Genomic DNA, 17,075 nt, shown 5'->3' on the forward strand with positions numbered 1-17,075 from the left:
TATATATATACATATATATATATATATATATATATCTGTGTGTGTATATATATATATGTATATATATACATATATACATATATACATATATATATATAGATACACACACACACACACATATATATATACACACACACACACATACACACACACACACATATATATATATATATATATATACACACACATATATATCTGAGCATTCTCATGCTCTACGAAGTTGGTCCCCTTTACCCAATTTTCTTTTGTCTAAAGAGGCTCCACCATCATGGAGCTACAAATTCCACAATTCGTTACGAATTTTAGAGGAGTTCAAAATTTAAACGCGAAGTAAATTAGAATAGAATTGAGTTTTTCATATTATTATTATTTGTATAATGTTGTATATCAAATTTTTGAATATTTCTATAAGAAAATAGTAGGGTTATAAGACTGAAAACTTAAAATCAATTTGTATTGTGAGAATAATCCAACATCACTCATAGTTGTGGGTAATAATATGAAGCTTCAATCATGGCCTTAACACTATTAGGGTGGAATATTTGTTATGGCCATATGGGCCTAAATTGATTTTATTTCCAACCTCTTTTTATTCGATCAGTGATGCGTGTAATAACGTCAATTATACAACTAGGGTAAAAAGAACTTTATTTATTATTCAATTTTATTTTAAATTCGTGTCACCAAATATATGAATCCATTTTCTTTGTCGAAGCTTAGTTGATTTTGTAAAACCTGTTTTTCTTACGATCGATGAAGAAAAAGGTTTTTTTTTCCAGTATTGAATATGACTTATTTTATTGATAGAGTCGTCACTTTGAATTGAGTTATGGTGCTTCAAGTGAATTGGATAGACAAAAAAGACGACTTAATAAAATTATAATAACTATATATCAGTTGAGTGATCATATGAGAATTCAACCAGAAAGAAAAAGCATGAAGACATTTTCATATGAGGGGAAAAACATAGGATTATTTATTTGTTAATTATCACTATACATAAATTTGAGATCATATTTTGCAGTTTGATTTGGATAGAAGAGTCCAAAGTGATTTTCTGTGACTTCTCCTTGTTTTTGATTTTCATCGAACATAGCAAATAAATAAGTTTCTATGATCCTTCCTGGTTTCTTTGGTGTTCCAACCCCGCTTTTTACATGATTAACCAAATTCCTATAATAAATTTGAGCATTCTCGAGAGTTGCTGAAGGGTGTCCTTTAGAAGGCCAACCAGTTTCCGATACAACAATCTCTACATTTGGTCCTCCGGCTTTCTCTAAAGCAAAATATATAGAATCCAAAAGGGCATCGAAAAGATTTTGATATCCTATCGAATTTTCACCTTGTTGGTTGAAAAGTGCATAAGAAAGTGAGATATCGACCATGTTATAAATATGGCCAAAATAAGGGTAAATATTGGCTAAAATTGGAAGGTTATTTCGCGCTAGAAATTCAATTATAGGGTTAATGAAACCCTTAAATTCTTCGCGAAAAATACTATCTTTGGGTGGGTAGGTATTGGCTAAAAGCCCTGAATATGTCGCAGTTGAGACCTTGATCTTATCTTGTAACCCTGCTGCTGATAACGCATTGTAAATATTTTTCATCACGGGAAGAACAAATTGCGAAATTTGACCATTAGATACTTCATTTCCTATAGATATATATTTGAATTTAACGTCCGGAAAATGATTTTTTATATTATCTTGAACCCAACTATTAGCATTTGAAGGAAATGTTAGGGCTTCAAGATCTTGATTTGGGACATCAAGAATTATTTCAATGCTACTTCCTTTTAGAGCATTGAATACATTTGTATCTGGATAGTAAATTCTCATTTTTCTAATCCCATTAGCCTTGTATAGATTTATGACATCTTGATCTGATGGTAAATTGTTGGCAATTTTTCCATAACATACTCCAATATTAGAATATGCTCCTATACATTGAGGGAAAAGAAAAGAAAAAGGGTGTCAAAATAACAATAATGACAAATTCCGTGTAATTTCACAAATAGTATTTAGAGAAGATGTGTGTATGTACGCAACCTTAATTACTCCTACTTTGTGAAAGTAAATAAACTGTTTTCGATAAAGTTTTCAACTTAAGCGAATCATATTGAAGAAACAAGAAAGAGAAAATGATGTCAAAACACACTCCAATATTAGAAGGGAAAAGAAAGAGAAAATAATATCAAAACAACAACGACAAAGACGTATCCCGTGTAATCCCATAAATGAAATTCGGGGAGCACGGTGTGTATGTACACAACCTACTCTATCTTATCAAGTTAAAAAGATTGTTTTCAATAGAGTCTTGACTCAAGTAAATCATATCCAACAAAAAAATGTCAAAAACAATTGTTAGACAAAAACAAAATAGTTTTATATTCAGATCTTATAACAATCACATATAATAATCAAAATATATAATATTATCCGAATAATTAGAGATTTATTAATAACGTACTACTCTTAATTCAATCCTTCTAAATTATGAATTCGCCTTTATTTTGTGTATGTGTAGAGAAAGAAAGAAAGAAAAAGACCTGTCATTTGGACATTGCACATCAACAACCCAATAAGTACAAAGATAATTGCAACCAAACCACATTTAGTGAACAAGTAGCACAAAGCCATAGAATAATATGGAACATGTAATTTGTATAACAAAATAACATTTTATTGCTTCTTATATAGGAAAACATTAAAAACACATTTCTTTTCTTGTTCGTTAGCGCTATTTTTTTTATTATAGCTACAAAATTAAAAGTTGGAAAATCCAACCATACCAAGTGAAGCACTACATGGTATAATAGTGCAATTTTGTCAAAATTGAAGAAATTATGCACAAATTGTAACCTAAAAGTGATGGAGGTATATGGAATTGTACAAGGAAAAAAATGGATTGTATTTAATATATTTGCATGATGATTGTTTATTAGGTCATCACAACATGACACATGACAACAAATAATTTTGATAAAAAGAACTGATAATTTCATTTCACACAACTTGAGATAATTAAGTTGATAATTGATGGCTGGCTTACAATTATTTCATAGTTTTTTTGGAGTATTAATTTCTAGAGATTATGTTTATATTGGTGTATTTTAATAATTAAGTGAATTTCGAGCTAAATGATCAAGGAAACCACCAAATTTAAGTTAGTGTCGCGTTCGATTTATTGGGTTTTATTTGCCCTAAATTTCTTACTATAAATAGGTTTTCCTTTTAAGAAAATGTTTTGGATTGACTAATCCTTTTTTCTGGTAGGAAAAAGTTTAGGACTCTATAAATAGAGGAATGTTCCTTCTAACTTAATCAGCATTCACAATGTAGTCTTTAAGGCTTTGGGAGAGTTTTGATTAGGAGGAGAATTTATGGGTCACAAGCTTGATACGTTATCACTTGTGTGAACCTCCCATGTATTCCAAGTGAATTGATTGAGGTTGTTTCTCTCTGTATTTTGTACTCTCATATTTATAGTAGATTGCTCATCTCCTTTGTGGACGTAGGTTGATTGACCGAAACCACGTTAAATCTTTGTGTCTTTTGGTATATTTCTCGTTGTCTTCTTACTCGTGATCTTTCAAGATTTGCTTTGCTAGCTTCCGCATTTACACCTATTTATTTTCGGTCCTAACACGATTCTAGGGCAGAGCTTGACCCAAGAGGGTTCATCCGAATCTTATTTGTTGAAAAATTACGCTATATGTGGTTATAATATTTTGTTATGCACGTATAGTAAACGCCACACTTCATTTGTCTTCTTCATATTTTTAATCCCCTAGAAATTCAGAATTTTTTTTATAGTATAAATATATTCTAGACATGATTTTTAGAGAATTAATATTTAAACCTTTAAATAAGTTATAATTTTTGTATGCACATGATATTTCTATATTCACTTGAAAAGTCTTGAATTAGATGTGCCTCACATCTTCATTTGCAAACTATATTTGATTACAAACTTGTTATAAAAATCAAAGGAATATTAAATAAACATCCACAATTCTATATATATGTTAAAAAAAATCAGTCAATTATGCTACCTAACAAGCCCCACTATATTATTATTAGCATAAATTGATAGGGCAAAAAAATATGACTTTTCTTAGATTGAGCGTTTTGTTCAAGTTCATTGTATTGTGATTGATATTGTCTACTGAGTTGTGTGGAATACTTAATTTTTCCAAAAAATATAGAGAAAAAGAAAATGAGAAACGAAATTAAAAAATTTAGAGTTGAAACCTCATCAATAAGACGAATGTTTAGATAGATAATCAACTGGTTTATTAAGATTTATAATTGTTATGATAAAATACAGCGGTGTTTTTTTTTTTTTAAATTTTATCTTACCCATAGTTATATTTTTCACCCAATTTAGTATTATTAGCAAAAGATATAGAGATTGAGATATGACACAACCATCTCTAGACTATGATCGAAATGACAATGATATATCTTGACTAAACTAAGGTCCTATTACCCTTTAACTTCTTTTTTTTTTTTGGTAATTTTATATACCTTTTGACTTACGTGACACGCTTTGTAACTCCACGTAGTTGAGGTGCGTGAAAAATGTTTGAATGTCATCTTACTTTAGTTTAGATAAGTTTCTAGAATTTCAGTCATAATGTAGGAATACTTATGCCTTATATCAGATTTGATGAAGATGATGAAAAATGAATAAGAAAGGAAGAAATATATAATAAACAAAAATAATTAATTTTAAAAATGATTTTACCTGACTTAAAATTAAATTAATCGAACTTCAATATCCGAACGTCATACATGGAAAAACAAGAAAAAAATTGCTCAATTGAGTTTTTTCCTCGTATTGATCAATGGAAGAACCATTTATTATGGTACGTACAATTCATTGACTCCATCACACTACTAGATTTGAACTTTATACTTAAAATTTTAATATTTTCTTCATAAGGACAAATATTACATTATTATATACTTTAAATAGTTAATATGATATTCCATGACGTGCTTCACAGGGTATGACTTGGTATTCTATACAAAATTATACTTTTAATTAACACTTTCTTCCTTGCCCTCTTCTTCTTGTCTACTTTATGTTAGCACCGAAAAATAATTAGGTGTCATGCGAAAATTAACAAAGCAAACCTCGAAAAGATCGATCATTAAGTAATGAGACAAAAGAGAAATTAAAAATACTAAAAGTTACGAAGATTTAACGTGGTTCGGTACATCAACCTACATCCACAAAGGAGATGAACAGTCTACTGTATTCTTTCCCTAACCAAATCTCTCAAAGTCCCTAAGACTACACTATGAATGTTGATTAACTTAGAAAGAACAAACCTTTATTTACAAAGTCCGAAGCCTTTCCTACAAGAAAAAGACTAGCTAATTATAAAGACCTTACGTTTTCCTTTTAGAAAAATGAAAATTTATTATGATAAGAAACTCAGGACAATTAATATCCAATAGTCTCTTGGTGTTAAATTATGTGATGGTGTTTAAAGGAATATAAAATTTAATAATATTTTCTTAAAAAAGTTTGAGGTCAAAATAAATTATAGAGGGAAACCAATTCAAATTTATGTTAGGGCGTTCGACTACAAAAGTCATCAATCTTAGAAAAAATTGTTGGATCAATATAATATAGAAACAAATAGAGGGAGTACTTACACATGGTATTTTTTAACCTAAGAAGATATGTGATAAATTCGCCCGGGAGATCTTTTGGAGATGTTTGGAGTCTAGAGGTGTACATTAAAGTTATTAAAGACATGTATGTGGAGACAAAACCTGATTTAGGAAAGTGGGAGATGACTTAAAATATTTCCCAATATTGTGATGGGATTGCACCATGGATTAACCCTAGCTTATCATATTCATTTATGCCTAAGTGATGACAATATTGGGATGATATATAAAAGGGGAGGTGTTGTGATATGATATTCGTAGATAACATAGTATTTATAATTTGTCAAGTCGTGTAGTGGAGTTAATGATAAATTGAAAGCTTGGAGAGCGCCCATGAATTCTAAAGGTTTCAGGATAAGCAGGACTAAAAAGAGCACCCCGAGTGCAAGTTTGGTAACGTGAGGCATGATATGAAGGTGGAAGTAAAGATATACACTAGTAATATACGCAAGAGAGAAATCGGAAGTATCTCAAGTCTATAACTTAAGGAAACTAAGCAATTGATGATGATGTTGCACATCATGTTGAAGCAGTGTGAGTGCAAAGAAGCTCACCACTAGGGTATTTAAGTGTGATACGAATGTGTTGCCAATGATTAAAAGATAAGTTTTATAGAGTGATGGTTATATTAGACCAAGACTAGTGCATAGGGTGAGTGTTGGCCAGCCAAGAATGTCCACAATCAAAAGATGAGGGTAGCAAATGTAAGGATGTTCAGACGGATTAGTGGACAAATATACTAAGAGAGATATGATTATGAACAATGCTATACACGCCGAGATAAGGTGAGAGTAGTGACCTCCATGACAGAGAAGATAATGGAAGCAAGGTTGAGATGATTCAGACATATATAAAGACTAGCTAGGAGTGAGGATGTACTAGTGAGAAGGTGTGAAAGACTGATTATAGTAAAAGTCTATTTGAAACGAACTTCTCTATCCTGCAAAGATAGAGATAAGGTATACATAGACATATTTTTCGTTTAAGTTAAAGCTTATTTAGGAACCAAAAGGTAAAAACAAGACTTGTTCCTAACATGAAGGCAAATTAAGTTACTCAACTTCACATAGTTGGTTGTTTAATTTTCCATATATTAAATGGAACCAACCATTTTTTTTTATTTTCCATCACCTACCACTAGATTTGAACTTTCTTCATCTCCACTTGGATTTGGTTATTCTACTTGACTAAATTTTACTATTCATTAAACTTCTTCATAGGGCAACTTGACTTGGCTTTTTCCACACTACCTTTCTTGGTCTTCTTCTTCTTCATCTTATTACCTATATAAGAAGCAATTTTATGTTTCCTTAACACACAATTTCACCTCTAACTATTTCTTACTCTTCTCAATTCCAATTTTGCTATGGCTTTTCTAAGTTCTCTCTTAGCTTCCCTTTTACTTGTTGGGCTTCTTATCCAAATAACAGGTAACTCTCTTACCTACAACTCACGTACAACTAGACAAATTCAAGATTTAAATTCTACAAGTTCAGTTTTTAGGAATTTTAGTATTGAACTCGTAATTTAAAATTTTGGAAACCTACTATTTGTTTCAATTTTAGTATTTTTTTTATCATATATTTATGAAGTACTGAATTCAAATGAATCACCCATTGCTTGTCTCATGCATGCATATTATTTACTTATATAAATGTCCTATTAAATGTCCTATATATATATATTCTAGGCCCTATTGATAAGGACATTAAAAAATAGGTTTAATGGTCTTATGCAATTGTGACATCTACAAATAAGTTATTTATGGACGTATTAACCAACCATTAGAGAGTTTTTTTATGTTTAATTTTATTATTAGTAAAGATTCACATTATCGACATCAACTTGTTTTCATTGAAGCGTTATTATTTTTGTGTTACTATTATTTTGACGTTCTTTTTTTTGTCATAATGTAGGAGTGCAGCCTATCGGAGTATGTTATGGAAAAATTGCCAATAATTTACCATCAGATCAAGATGTCATAAAATTATATAATTCGAATAACATCAAGAAAATGAGAATTTACTTTCCAGAAACAAATGTCTTTAATGCCCTCAAAGGAAGTAACATTGAAATAATTCTTGATGTCCCAAATCAAGATCTTGAAGCCCTAGCCACTCCTTCAAATGCCAACGGTTGGGTTCAAGATAATATAAGAAATCATTTTCCCGATGTTAAATTCAAATATATAGCCGTTGGAAATGAAGTTGATCCAGGTAGAGACAGTGGTAAATACGCACGATTTGTTGGTCCAGCAATGGAAAATATTTACAACGCTTTATCATCAGCAGGGTTGCAAAATCAAATCAAGGTCTCAACCGCGACATATTTAGGTCTTTTAACCAATACCTACCCACCTAGAGATAGCATTTTTCGCGATGAATATAAAAGTTTCATTAATCCTATAATTGGATTTCTATCAAGACATAATCTTCCACTTTTAGCCAATATTTACCCTTATTTTGGCCATGCTGATGATAATGTTCCTCTTCCTTATGCACTTTTCAAGCAACAAGGGCTAAACGATGCAGGATATCAAAATCTTTTCGATGCCCTTGTGGATTCAATGTATTTTGCTACTGAGAAACTTGGAGGACAAAATATTGAGATTATTGTATCGGAAAGTGGTTGGCCTTCTGAGGGACACCCTTCAGCTACTCTTGAAAACGCGAGGACTTATTATACGAATTTGATTAATCATGTGAAAGGAGGGGCAGGAACACCAAAGAAACCAGGAAGGACTATAGAAACTTATTTATTCGCCATGTTTGATGAAAATAGAAAGGATGGAAAACCAAGTGAACAACATTTTGGACTCTTTTATCCTGATCAGAGGCCAAAGTATCAACTCAATTTTAATTAATGATACCATATTATTGTTAATTAATATATATAGTGCTATGAATAATAAGGAGAAAATTTGTCTGTCTTTCTCCTCAATAAGAAAATAGCATACCTTATAAATTATTGTTGGGAATTAAACACACAACACACACAAATAATCTAGAGAAAAGAGAAACGGAACACAAACGGGACACACAAGAATTTAACGTGGTTCGGTTTCCCTACTCCACGACTGTAACAGGAGGATTTTATTTCACTTGTGCTACTTTAGAATTACAAATACAAGGATCATATTTATAGGAAAACCAAATAGTTAACCTAGGGTTTCAGTAATGGGTCGGGCCGGCTCACAAGCCTCCACAAAGCCCAACAATCTCCCACTTGGAGGCTTGAAGAATTTCAACTGTCATCCACTTAGAACACTTGTATGTCTAGTAATCTTTTTCAACTCTCTCCTGCTACAGCGGCCTTCTCATCAGTCAACTGAAAGGCCCGTTGAAGCTCCCCGAAGCTTCAACACATCAGTCACGGCTGAAACTGCCCTTGACTCGTCCTCGGTCCCTACCGGCTCCCACTTGAGACACGAACTGCCGGATCCTAGAACTCCCTGAGAACAAACACTCTCCATACTCAGCAAGAAATTTTCTGGAGACGTATCAACAGCTGGAATACTGGTTCTCTTGACCCACTGTCTTCTAGGAGCCTTGGCTGAAGCACGGCCGGTGCTCCCACTGCCACAAACGCCTCTGACTGGTCTTCCTGAACCTTTCCTTGCTCGTTCATCCTGAATCTGACCTGTGGCTCTGGGTTTCTTTCTTGCAAAGACAACCTTCTTCTGCCCACGAGATTCTGTGAACCGGACTTTGTTTTTCTTCTGAACTGGGACGGTCACTCCCTCAGACGGTAATCCGACAATATACAACGATCCTCTTTTTGTTCCACGAGCCATGACAAGATTGCCCCTCACGACCTTCCACTGCCCATTTCCGAACTTCACATGATGTCCCTGTTCATCCAACTGCCTAACAGAAATCAAACTTTTCGTCAAGCTTGGAACAACTCTGACATCCTTCAAGGTCCAGAAACCGACTGGCGTCTTCAGCACCATGTCACCCATGCCCGTAACATCAAGAGCTCTATCGTCTGCAAGCCTTACCTTTCCAAAGTCTCCAATAACCAGATTCTGCAATGCTTCACTGCTGTGGGTAGCGTGAAAAGAAGCACCAGAATCCATGACCCAGGAATCCACATTGCTCTCCGCGCAACAGATAAACAAATCCTCGTTGACGCTGTCTTCTGCAATGTTGACTTGTTTGTCTTTCTGGCATTGATTCCTGAAATGCCCCACCTCCTTGCAGTTCCAACATGTTACACCTGAGCCATCCCGAGCCTTCGACTGACTCCTTCTTCGGTTCCTGCTCCCACTACCTCTGTTATTTCCTCTGCCTCTGACGACGTTTAGCATATCACCTGATGATTCTCCAGAACTCCTTCTTCTGACATCCTCGCCAAGAACGAGATCACGAATCTTCTCAAAGGTGAATCCATTAGGTCCCACTGAACTGGCAACTGCTGTAACCGTTCCGGACCAACTGTCAGGCAATGATGATAACAGTAGTAAAGCTTGAACTTCATCATCGAACTTAATGCCAACTGACAAAAGTCTGGCTAAGATCGAATTCAATGAGTTGATGTGCTCGGTAACTGAACTGCCTTCCTTCATCTTTGTGTTCACCAACTCTCTAATCAGAAAAATTTTGTTTGCTGCAGATGGCTTCTCGTACATGTTAGACAAGGCTTCCAAGATGCCTTTCGCTGTCTTCTCCTTAAGAATGTTGAACGCAACATTCTTGGTCAACGAGAGTCGGATAACTGACATAGCTTTCCGATCCAAAACTGCCCACTCTGCATCAGACAATTTTCCTTGCTTGTCACCCAACACTACGTCCAAATCTTTCTGAACCAGCAAATCTTCAATCTGCATCTTCCACCAACTGAAATCTGTACCATCGAACTTCTCAATTCGGAACTTCCCATCTTCTGTCATCTCAAAGGACTAAATGAGATACTCGGTACAACTAATTTCAGATCTTGGTAATTTCGTCAGAAATATTGCACCACAAAAAAAATCGCACACACCTTCGGCAATTCCCTTAACGGCGTCTTGCACGGCTGTAGCTTGCGAACGGCGGCGGCACACTCCTTCCTGCACACAGTTCTTCACACAAGAACCCTAGGTGACAATTTCTCACAATTTGTGTTACAGTGTTGTTGAAACCTCGCTCTGATACCAATTGTTGGGAATTAAACACACAACACACACAAATAATCTAGAGAAAAGAGAAACGGAACACAAACGGGACACACAAGAATTTAACGTGGTTCGGTTTCCCTACTCCACGACTGTAACAGGAGGATTTTATTTCACTTGTGCTGCTACAGAATTACAAATACAAGGATCATATTTATAGGAAAACCAAATGGTTAACCTAGGGTTTCAGTAATGGGTCGGGCCGGCTCACAAGCCTCCACAAAGCCCAACAATTATAATTAATATGTGTTGACAAATGTACGGCCTCCTTGTATTTCCTTGATATGAATATATAAATGTTATATATAATTAGAAATACATTTAAGAAATGCATGCAAATTATGATAACATTGATATGACTTTATGTTATATTCAACATGGTTAATTAAAACTTAGTGGTAACAAAGAGATAAATCATTTTCCCACTCTATATACATCATCTCTTTCATCCTTAAAATTCACTTATGATGATAAATTTCTAGTTCTTGAGTCGAGTTCGTTTGTTTTGTTGATTATTGAGTTGCAATCTTTTGTTTTATAGCTTAGATTATTCTTGGAGTTGAGGCAACTCGAAGACGGGTTCAAAAGTCAAGGGTGTTTTTTGATACATATAGGAATTAGCAGAGGCGGATTTAGGATTTGAAGGTCGGGAGTGTCACAATGTTCAAGTAAGATAAAAGGACCAATTGCTTTGATTTTGGGTTACAATTCAGGTTATTCATTTTTTTTATTTTTATAAATAAATCGATCAAGTGTGCATATAGTAGTATTTTCTTTTCGATATTATGTAATTAGAGATGACAAAACAATTCAATTTTTATTTTCTTTTTGGAATTAGATGTCTTATTAAGCTTTGAGGGAAAAAAATTTACATTAAAATTTGAGCTTGTATAAACCATCTAATAATATTAACATACTATATTCATCTTTCATTGACTTTATGTGTTGTTGGAGATATATAGTTGGGAAAGAAAAATTGTAGTTTCAGCCTATTTATCTTATTTAGCAAAAACGTCAGTGAAGAACGAAAGAACCTTTAAATTAGAAAAAACATTTTGAAACTTATGTTTTCTAAAAACTACTATTTAAAGTAATATTCATTTGACGCTCATAATTCCATACTCACTAATTGATAAAAAAGAATTAATATGTTACACTCATATCAATAGATTAATAATTAGTGCAAGAAAAAGTAATAAAAATTAAAAATTAATTATAAAAAGGGGTCAATTTGAATTAATAAGACTAAAAAATAAATAAGAATGAATGGCGAAAAAGTAATACATATTTAATTATTATACATATATACATATGTATACAACTTTTTTCCGAAATCACTGAATACCGTGACACCCCCATCCAACAATGTAGATCTGCCCCTGGGAATTAGAGTTTAATTTCTAGGATTGCAAGTGTTAGTAATCTGAAACATCTTGAGTTGTAGATTGTGGTTGTTTATCCTATAGAAGTCAGGGGTTGCCATGATAAAGTACAGTGTTATTGCTTTACAAGCTTTAATTAATGATGTGGCAGTAAATAATTAAGGAATAAATAGAATATACTTGTTCCTTACTCAGAAGTTCGCATTTGACTCTACATATCATGTTAGATAACTCACAAATCATACTAAACCTTCACAATAAATCTAGGGAAAAGGGTCTGATATACCCCTCAACTTTGTCATTTAGAGCTGATATACCCCTTGTTATGAAAGTGGCTCATATATACCCCTACTTGTAAACAAATGGCTCACATATATTCTTTTCCGCTAACGGTTTTGAAAAAATAATAATTTTCAATCTAAATTTTTATTATTTTTTTCTAAAAAATATAATCCATATTAGTAAATTTAATCCTCGTCAAACATATTTTTTTGACATTTTTTTGTTTCAATGACTAATTTATAATTATTATTTTGGTAATCAAATTTATTTATGTTTCACTAATATTCTTGTAAAACTTGTTGTAGATGACCAAATTTTTTTTCGACTACGAAATTAAATTACAATACACACAAAAAATAGTTTAATTTTTTTTAAACTATGAAATGAAAGAAAAAAATAAAATAAAAATTAGAAACTCAAATAATTATAATAAAAGAAGTCAACAAATAATTTATGTATGAAAATAATTAAAATATACCTTGAACTTTTATAGAAGAATCATATATACACTATAATTTTAAAAAAAAATTTATAAGTAATAAATATAAATTTAAAACTAATTATTTAAAATTCCGTTAAATGAAGGGTATATGTGTGCCATTTTGTAACGGCAGGGGTATATGTGAGCCGTTTGTATAACGGTAAGGGTATATATGAGCCACTTTTATCACGAGGGGTATATCAGCTCCAAATGACAAAGTTGAGGGGTATATCAGACCCTTTTCCCATAAATCTATATAGTTGTGAAAAGTACCAACTTATATTGCAAGGGCATATATGTAATTTTCCCTTGCCCGTAAACCCAAACAAACCTATATTTACAACATATACAAAAACAAGGGGGAAATTGAATAACAATCCCGCGAGGGAAGTGAAAATGGGAAAGAGAGTTACAAGGTGAGAAATCGAATCGTCACCAAGAAAGTAGAGCTCAGCAAGTAGAGCTCAGAGAGTTACACATTTTATGCATTTGCTTTTGTATAAAGCGAGAGAGGTGAGTGAGCGAGCAAGATCTGGGAGAGTGGCGAGCGAGACCTGGGAGAGGGGAGAGAGGGGAACAAAAATATATGTGTATATACAATTTTCTCTCGTTTTATACAAAGATAAACACATTTTATACATTTGCGTTTTTGTATAATATGAGAGAGGCTAGTGAACGAGCGAGACCTGGGAGAGTGACGAGCGAGATGGGAGAGGGGAACGAAAATATATGTATATAAAATTTCTCTCGCTTTATACAAACACAAATCCATTTTATACGTTTGCGTTTTTGTTTAAAATGAGAGAGGCGAGTGAATGAGCGAAATCTGGGAGAGGAAGAGAGGGGAACGAAAATATATGTATATATATAATTTTCTCACGTTTTATACAAACACAAACGGTTTTATACATTTGCGTTTGTATAAAAGCGAGAGAGGCGGGGGAGAGAACGAGAGTGACGAGCGACATTCACCAGGAGAAAGGCAAAATAGCAACAGTTTGCTATGAGGTACAATTAAATCAAAATATTTATTTTAATAAAAATCAACAATTTGTTTTGATTTTTATATTAGGTGTGCTGGTTTACTTTTGTTGACTTGTTTCATTTAATGTTTTTTACAAAAAAAACATGTATTGTTATTTTATCAGAATAAATATTTAAAAGATTTCTTTGGCCTTTTCCATTCTTTAATCTATTGTAGTTTTTTTTTTTTCTCATTCAAATGTAATTTTTGATTATATTAAATTCATGTTTATTTATACAATACGATACAAGCAAATAATTGAAGTATCAAATAGAAACAACAAAAATTAAAACAAAATAAAACTTATTTCAATTCAAATTAGATGATATTTTTTAAAATCAACAACAATAATATACTTCGTAAAATTATACATAAAATTTGAAAATAATAAAACTTCACTAAATCATATTTTTATTTTATAAAGATAAAATCCTCGACTCAAACACATTTAAAGTGTGAAAGGATAGAAGGCAAGCCCTATTCGTGGAATGCAATTATTGAAAATATTTCTTGATGACAATATTAAAATCAACATTCTAGCAGCCACAATTGACAATATTTTTTATCATTGGGAACTAAATAATAATTGTTTTCAATTATATTCTTGTTTAAGAAATGTTATTTTTAATAGTATTTAATTTTCAACAAACGTCTAATAAATAGAGAGGTAAACTTAGAAAATCACACCTTCTATTATTATTATTATTATTATTATTATTATTATTATTATTATTATTATTTAAAGAGCATAAAATGACTACTTTTTTTGAAACAAAGCTATACATATATATTTTTTTTTCATATCTTATCTCTCATTATTGTTCTTTTGAGTCAAACTCTCTCTCTTTCATCTTCACTTAAAAAATAAATCCTTTTTGCTACACACTACAAACTTCATTTCTTATCAAGCCTATAAAAGATAACACTTGCAACAACACTTTTCATAACCTAACAAGCCAAAATATGCACTTCTTCAACATTTTTTCTCTTTTCATTTTTGTGTCTTTCCTCTTTTTGTTAATCAAATATTGGAAGAATTCCAATGACCAAATTAGAAAAAAATTGCCTCCTGGTCCATGGAAATTACCCTTACTTGGAAACATAGTTCATTTGTTAGGTGGATCTCCACATCGTGTCCTTAGAGATTTAGCTAAAAAATATGGTTCAATTATGCACCTTCAATTAGGTGAAGTTTCTCTAGTTGTTGTTACTTCTCCTGACATGGCTAAAGAAGTGCTAAAAACTCATGACATCGCTTTTGCATCTAGGCCAATGCTTATAGCCGCTAAGATTGTTTGTTATAATGGGAGCGATATTGTTTTTTCTCCTTATGGTGATTACTGGAGACAAATGCGTAAAATTTGCATCATGGAATTGCTTAGTGCCAAAAATGTCAAGTCATTCAGCTCTATTAGGCAAGATGAAGTTCTTCGTATGATTGAATTTTTTCGATCATCTTCTGGTGAGACAGTTAATGCCACAAGAAGGATTTTTCAATTCGCGAGCTCTATGACTTGTAGATCAGCATTTGGGAAAGTATTCAAAGAGCAAGACGAACTTATACAATTGGTCAAAAGGGTGTCACGCTTAACGGAAGGATTTGATGTGGCTGATATATTCCCATCACTAAAATTTCTTCATGTGTTATGTGGAATGAAGAGTAAAATCATGGATGTCCACCATGAATTAGATGTCATTCTTGAAAACATCATCAATGAGCACAAGAACAATGGTGAATTAGGAGGTGAAGGTTTAGTTTCCACATTGCTAAGACTAATGAAAGAGGGGGGCCTTCAATTTCCCATCACCAATGACAACATCAAAGCTATTATTTTTGTAAGTACATGATCCATACCCTCATTATTATTGTATTTGGGAGAAGATAATGTAATATTGTAACTTGGTTTATAAATGAAGGATATATTTGCCGCGGGAACAGAAACTTCTTCAGCAACAATTGATTGGATCATGGTGGAAATGATGAGGAATCCAAATGTACTCTCCAAAGCTCAAGAAGAGGTAAGAAACGCGTTCAAAGGTAAAGAAACATTTGATGAAAATGATATCGAAGAATTGAAATACCTAAAGTTGGTGGTTAAAGAAAGTTTCAGACTACATCCTCCATTTCCCCTTTTGCTCCCAAGGGAATGTAGGGAAGAAGTAGAAATAAATGGATACACTATTCCTTTGAAAACAAAAGTTATGGTTAATGCATGGGCTATTGGAAGAGATCCTAAATATTGGGATGACGCAGAAAGCTTTAAACCTGAAAGATTTGAGGATAACTCTATGGATTTTATTGGTAACAACTTTGAGTATCTTCCCTTCGGTAGTGGAAGAAGGAATTGTCCTGGAATATCATTTGGCTTAGCTAATGTATATTTTCCACTGGCTCAATTATTGTATCACTTTGACTGGAAACTTCCTAATGGGATCAATTCAAGTGAATTGGACTTAACTGAGTCTGCTGGATCAACATGTGCTAGAAAAATTAACTTATACTTGATCGCCACTCCTTATCAATAGCTAGCCAACAACTAACAACCTTCAAACTTCTCAATCCAAAATTTCCTATTTGATCTTGTTATGATGTTTCATAAATCATGATCAAGCTCTTTTTTATAATTAGTTGAAGAAGGAGGTTTTGATTTATGTCCTCCTCCTATATATACTGATTATTTATTAATTAATAAAATAAGGTTCATGTCAAGGAGTTGCTTGAATGTAAATAATTTTTTTTTTTAAAGATTATGAGTATGAGTCATCACTCGAGCAAAAAGTTAGAAGCTTCAGGTAACAAATTAAAATTAAAAGAAAAAAAATAAGAGAAAGTTGTTTGAATAGTAAGCGCCCTTAATTTCAAACCTAAAATTACGTATTTTCAATCATTAAATGCAAAAAAAAAAAAAAAAAGACAGAATCTCCTAGAAAGTACCCAACTCAAGATCGCTAACTTAAGAGAGAGAGAGAGAGAGGTGCTAAACTAAAAATTTTAATTTATGAATTTTGGATTATATTCATTTTTATTTTTTTGGATTCTAATATATACTTATATATATAATAA

At 32.5% G+C, this 17,075-nt stretch overlaps 3 protein-coding genes across 3 annotated transcripts; 2 read left to right on the plus strand and 1 right to left on the minus strand.

Annotated features, from left to right (window-relative positions):
* Positions 1-891: 891 nt before the first annotated feature.
* Positions 892-2,668, minus strand: LOC107030002 (glucan endo-1,3-beta-glucosidase-like). Its single transcript, XM_015231419.2, has 2 exons — positions 2,549-2,668; positions 892-1,939 (listed from the first exon to the last, which is right to left on the minus strand). The coding sequence occupies exons 1-2, from the start codon at positions 2,637-2,639 to the stop codon at positions 984-986; spliced, it is 1,047 nt and encodes a 348-aa protein (XP_015086905.1). The 5' UTR covers positions 2,640-2,668; the 3' UTR covers positions 892-983.
* Positions 2,669-6,985: 4,317 nt separating this feature from the next.
* LOC107015228 (glucan endo-1,3-beta-glucosidase A) lies at positions 6,986-8,654 on the plus strand. Its single transcript, XM_015215433.2, has 2 exons — positions 6,986-7,117; positions 7,604-8,654. The coding sequence occupies exons 1-2, from the start codon at positions 7,054-7,056 to the stop codon at positions 8,548-8,550; spliced, it is 1,011 nt and encodes a 336-aa protein (XP_015070919.1). The 5' UTR covers positions 6,986-7,053; the 3' UTR covers positions 8,551-8,654.
* A 6,320-nt stretch (positions 8,655-14,974) lies between these two features.
* On the plus strand, positions 14,975-16,715 carry LOC107029147 (premnaspirodiene oxygenase-like). Its single transcript, XM_015230491.2, has 2 exons — positions 14,975-15,847; positions 15,929-16,715. The coding sequence occupies exons 1-2, from the start codon at positions 14,975-14,977 to the stop codon at positions 16,535-16,537; spliced, it is 1,482 nt and encodes a 493-aa protein (XP_015085977.1). The 3' UTR covers positions 16,538-16,715.
* Positions 16,716-17,075: the final 360 nt, after the last annotated feature.

This window comes from Solanum pennellii, chromosome 1 (assembly GCF_001406875.1).
Source record: "Solanum pennellii chromosome 1, SPENNV200".
Lineage (NCBI taxonomy): Eukaryota > Viridiplantae > Streptophyta > Magnoliopsida > Solanales > Solanaceae > Solanum > Solanum pennellii.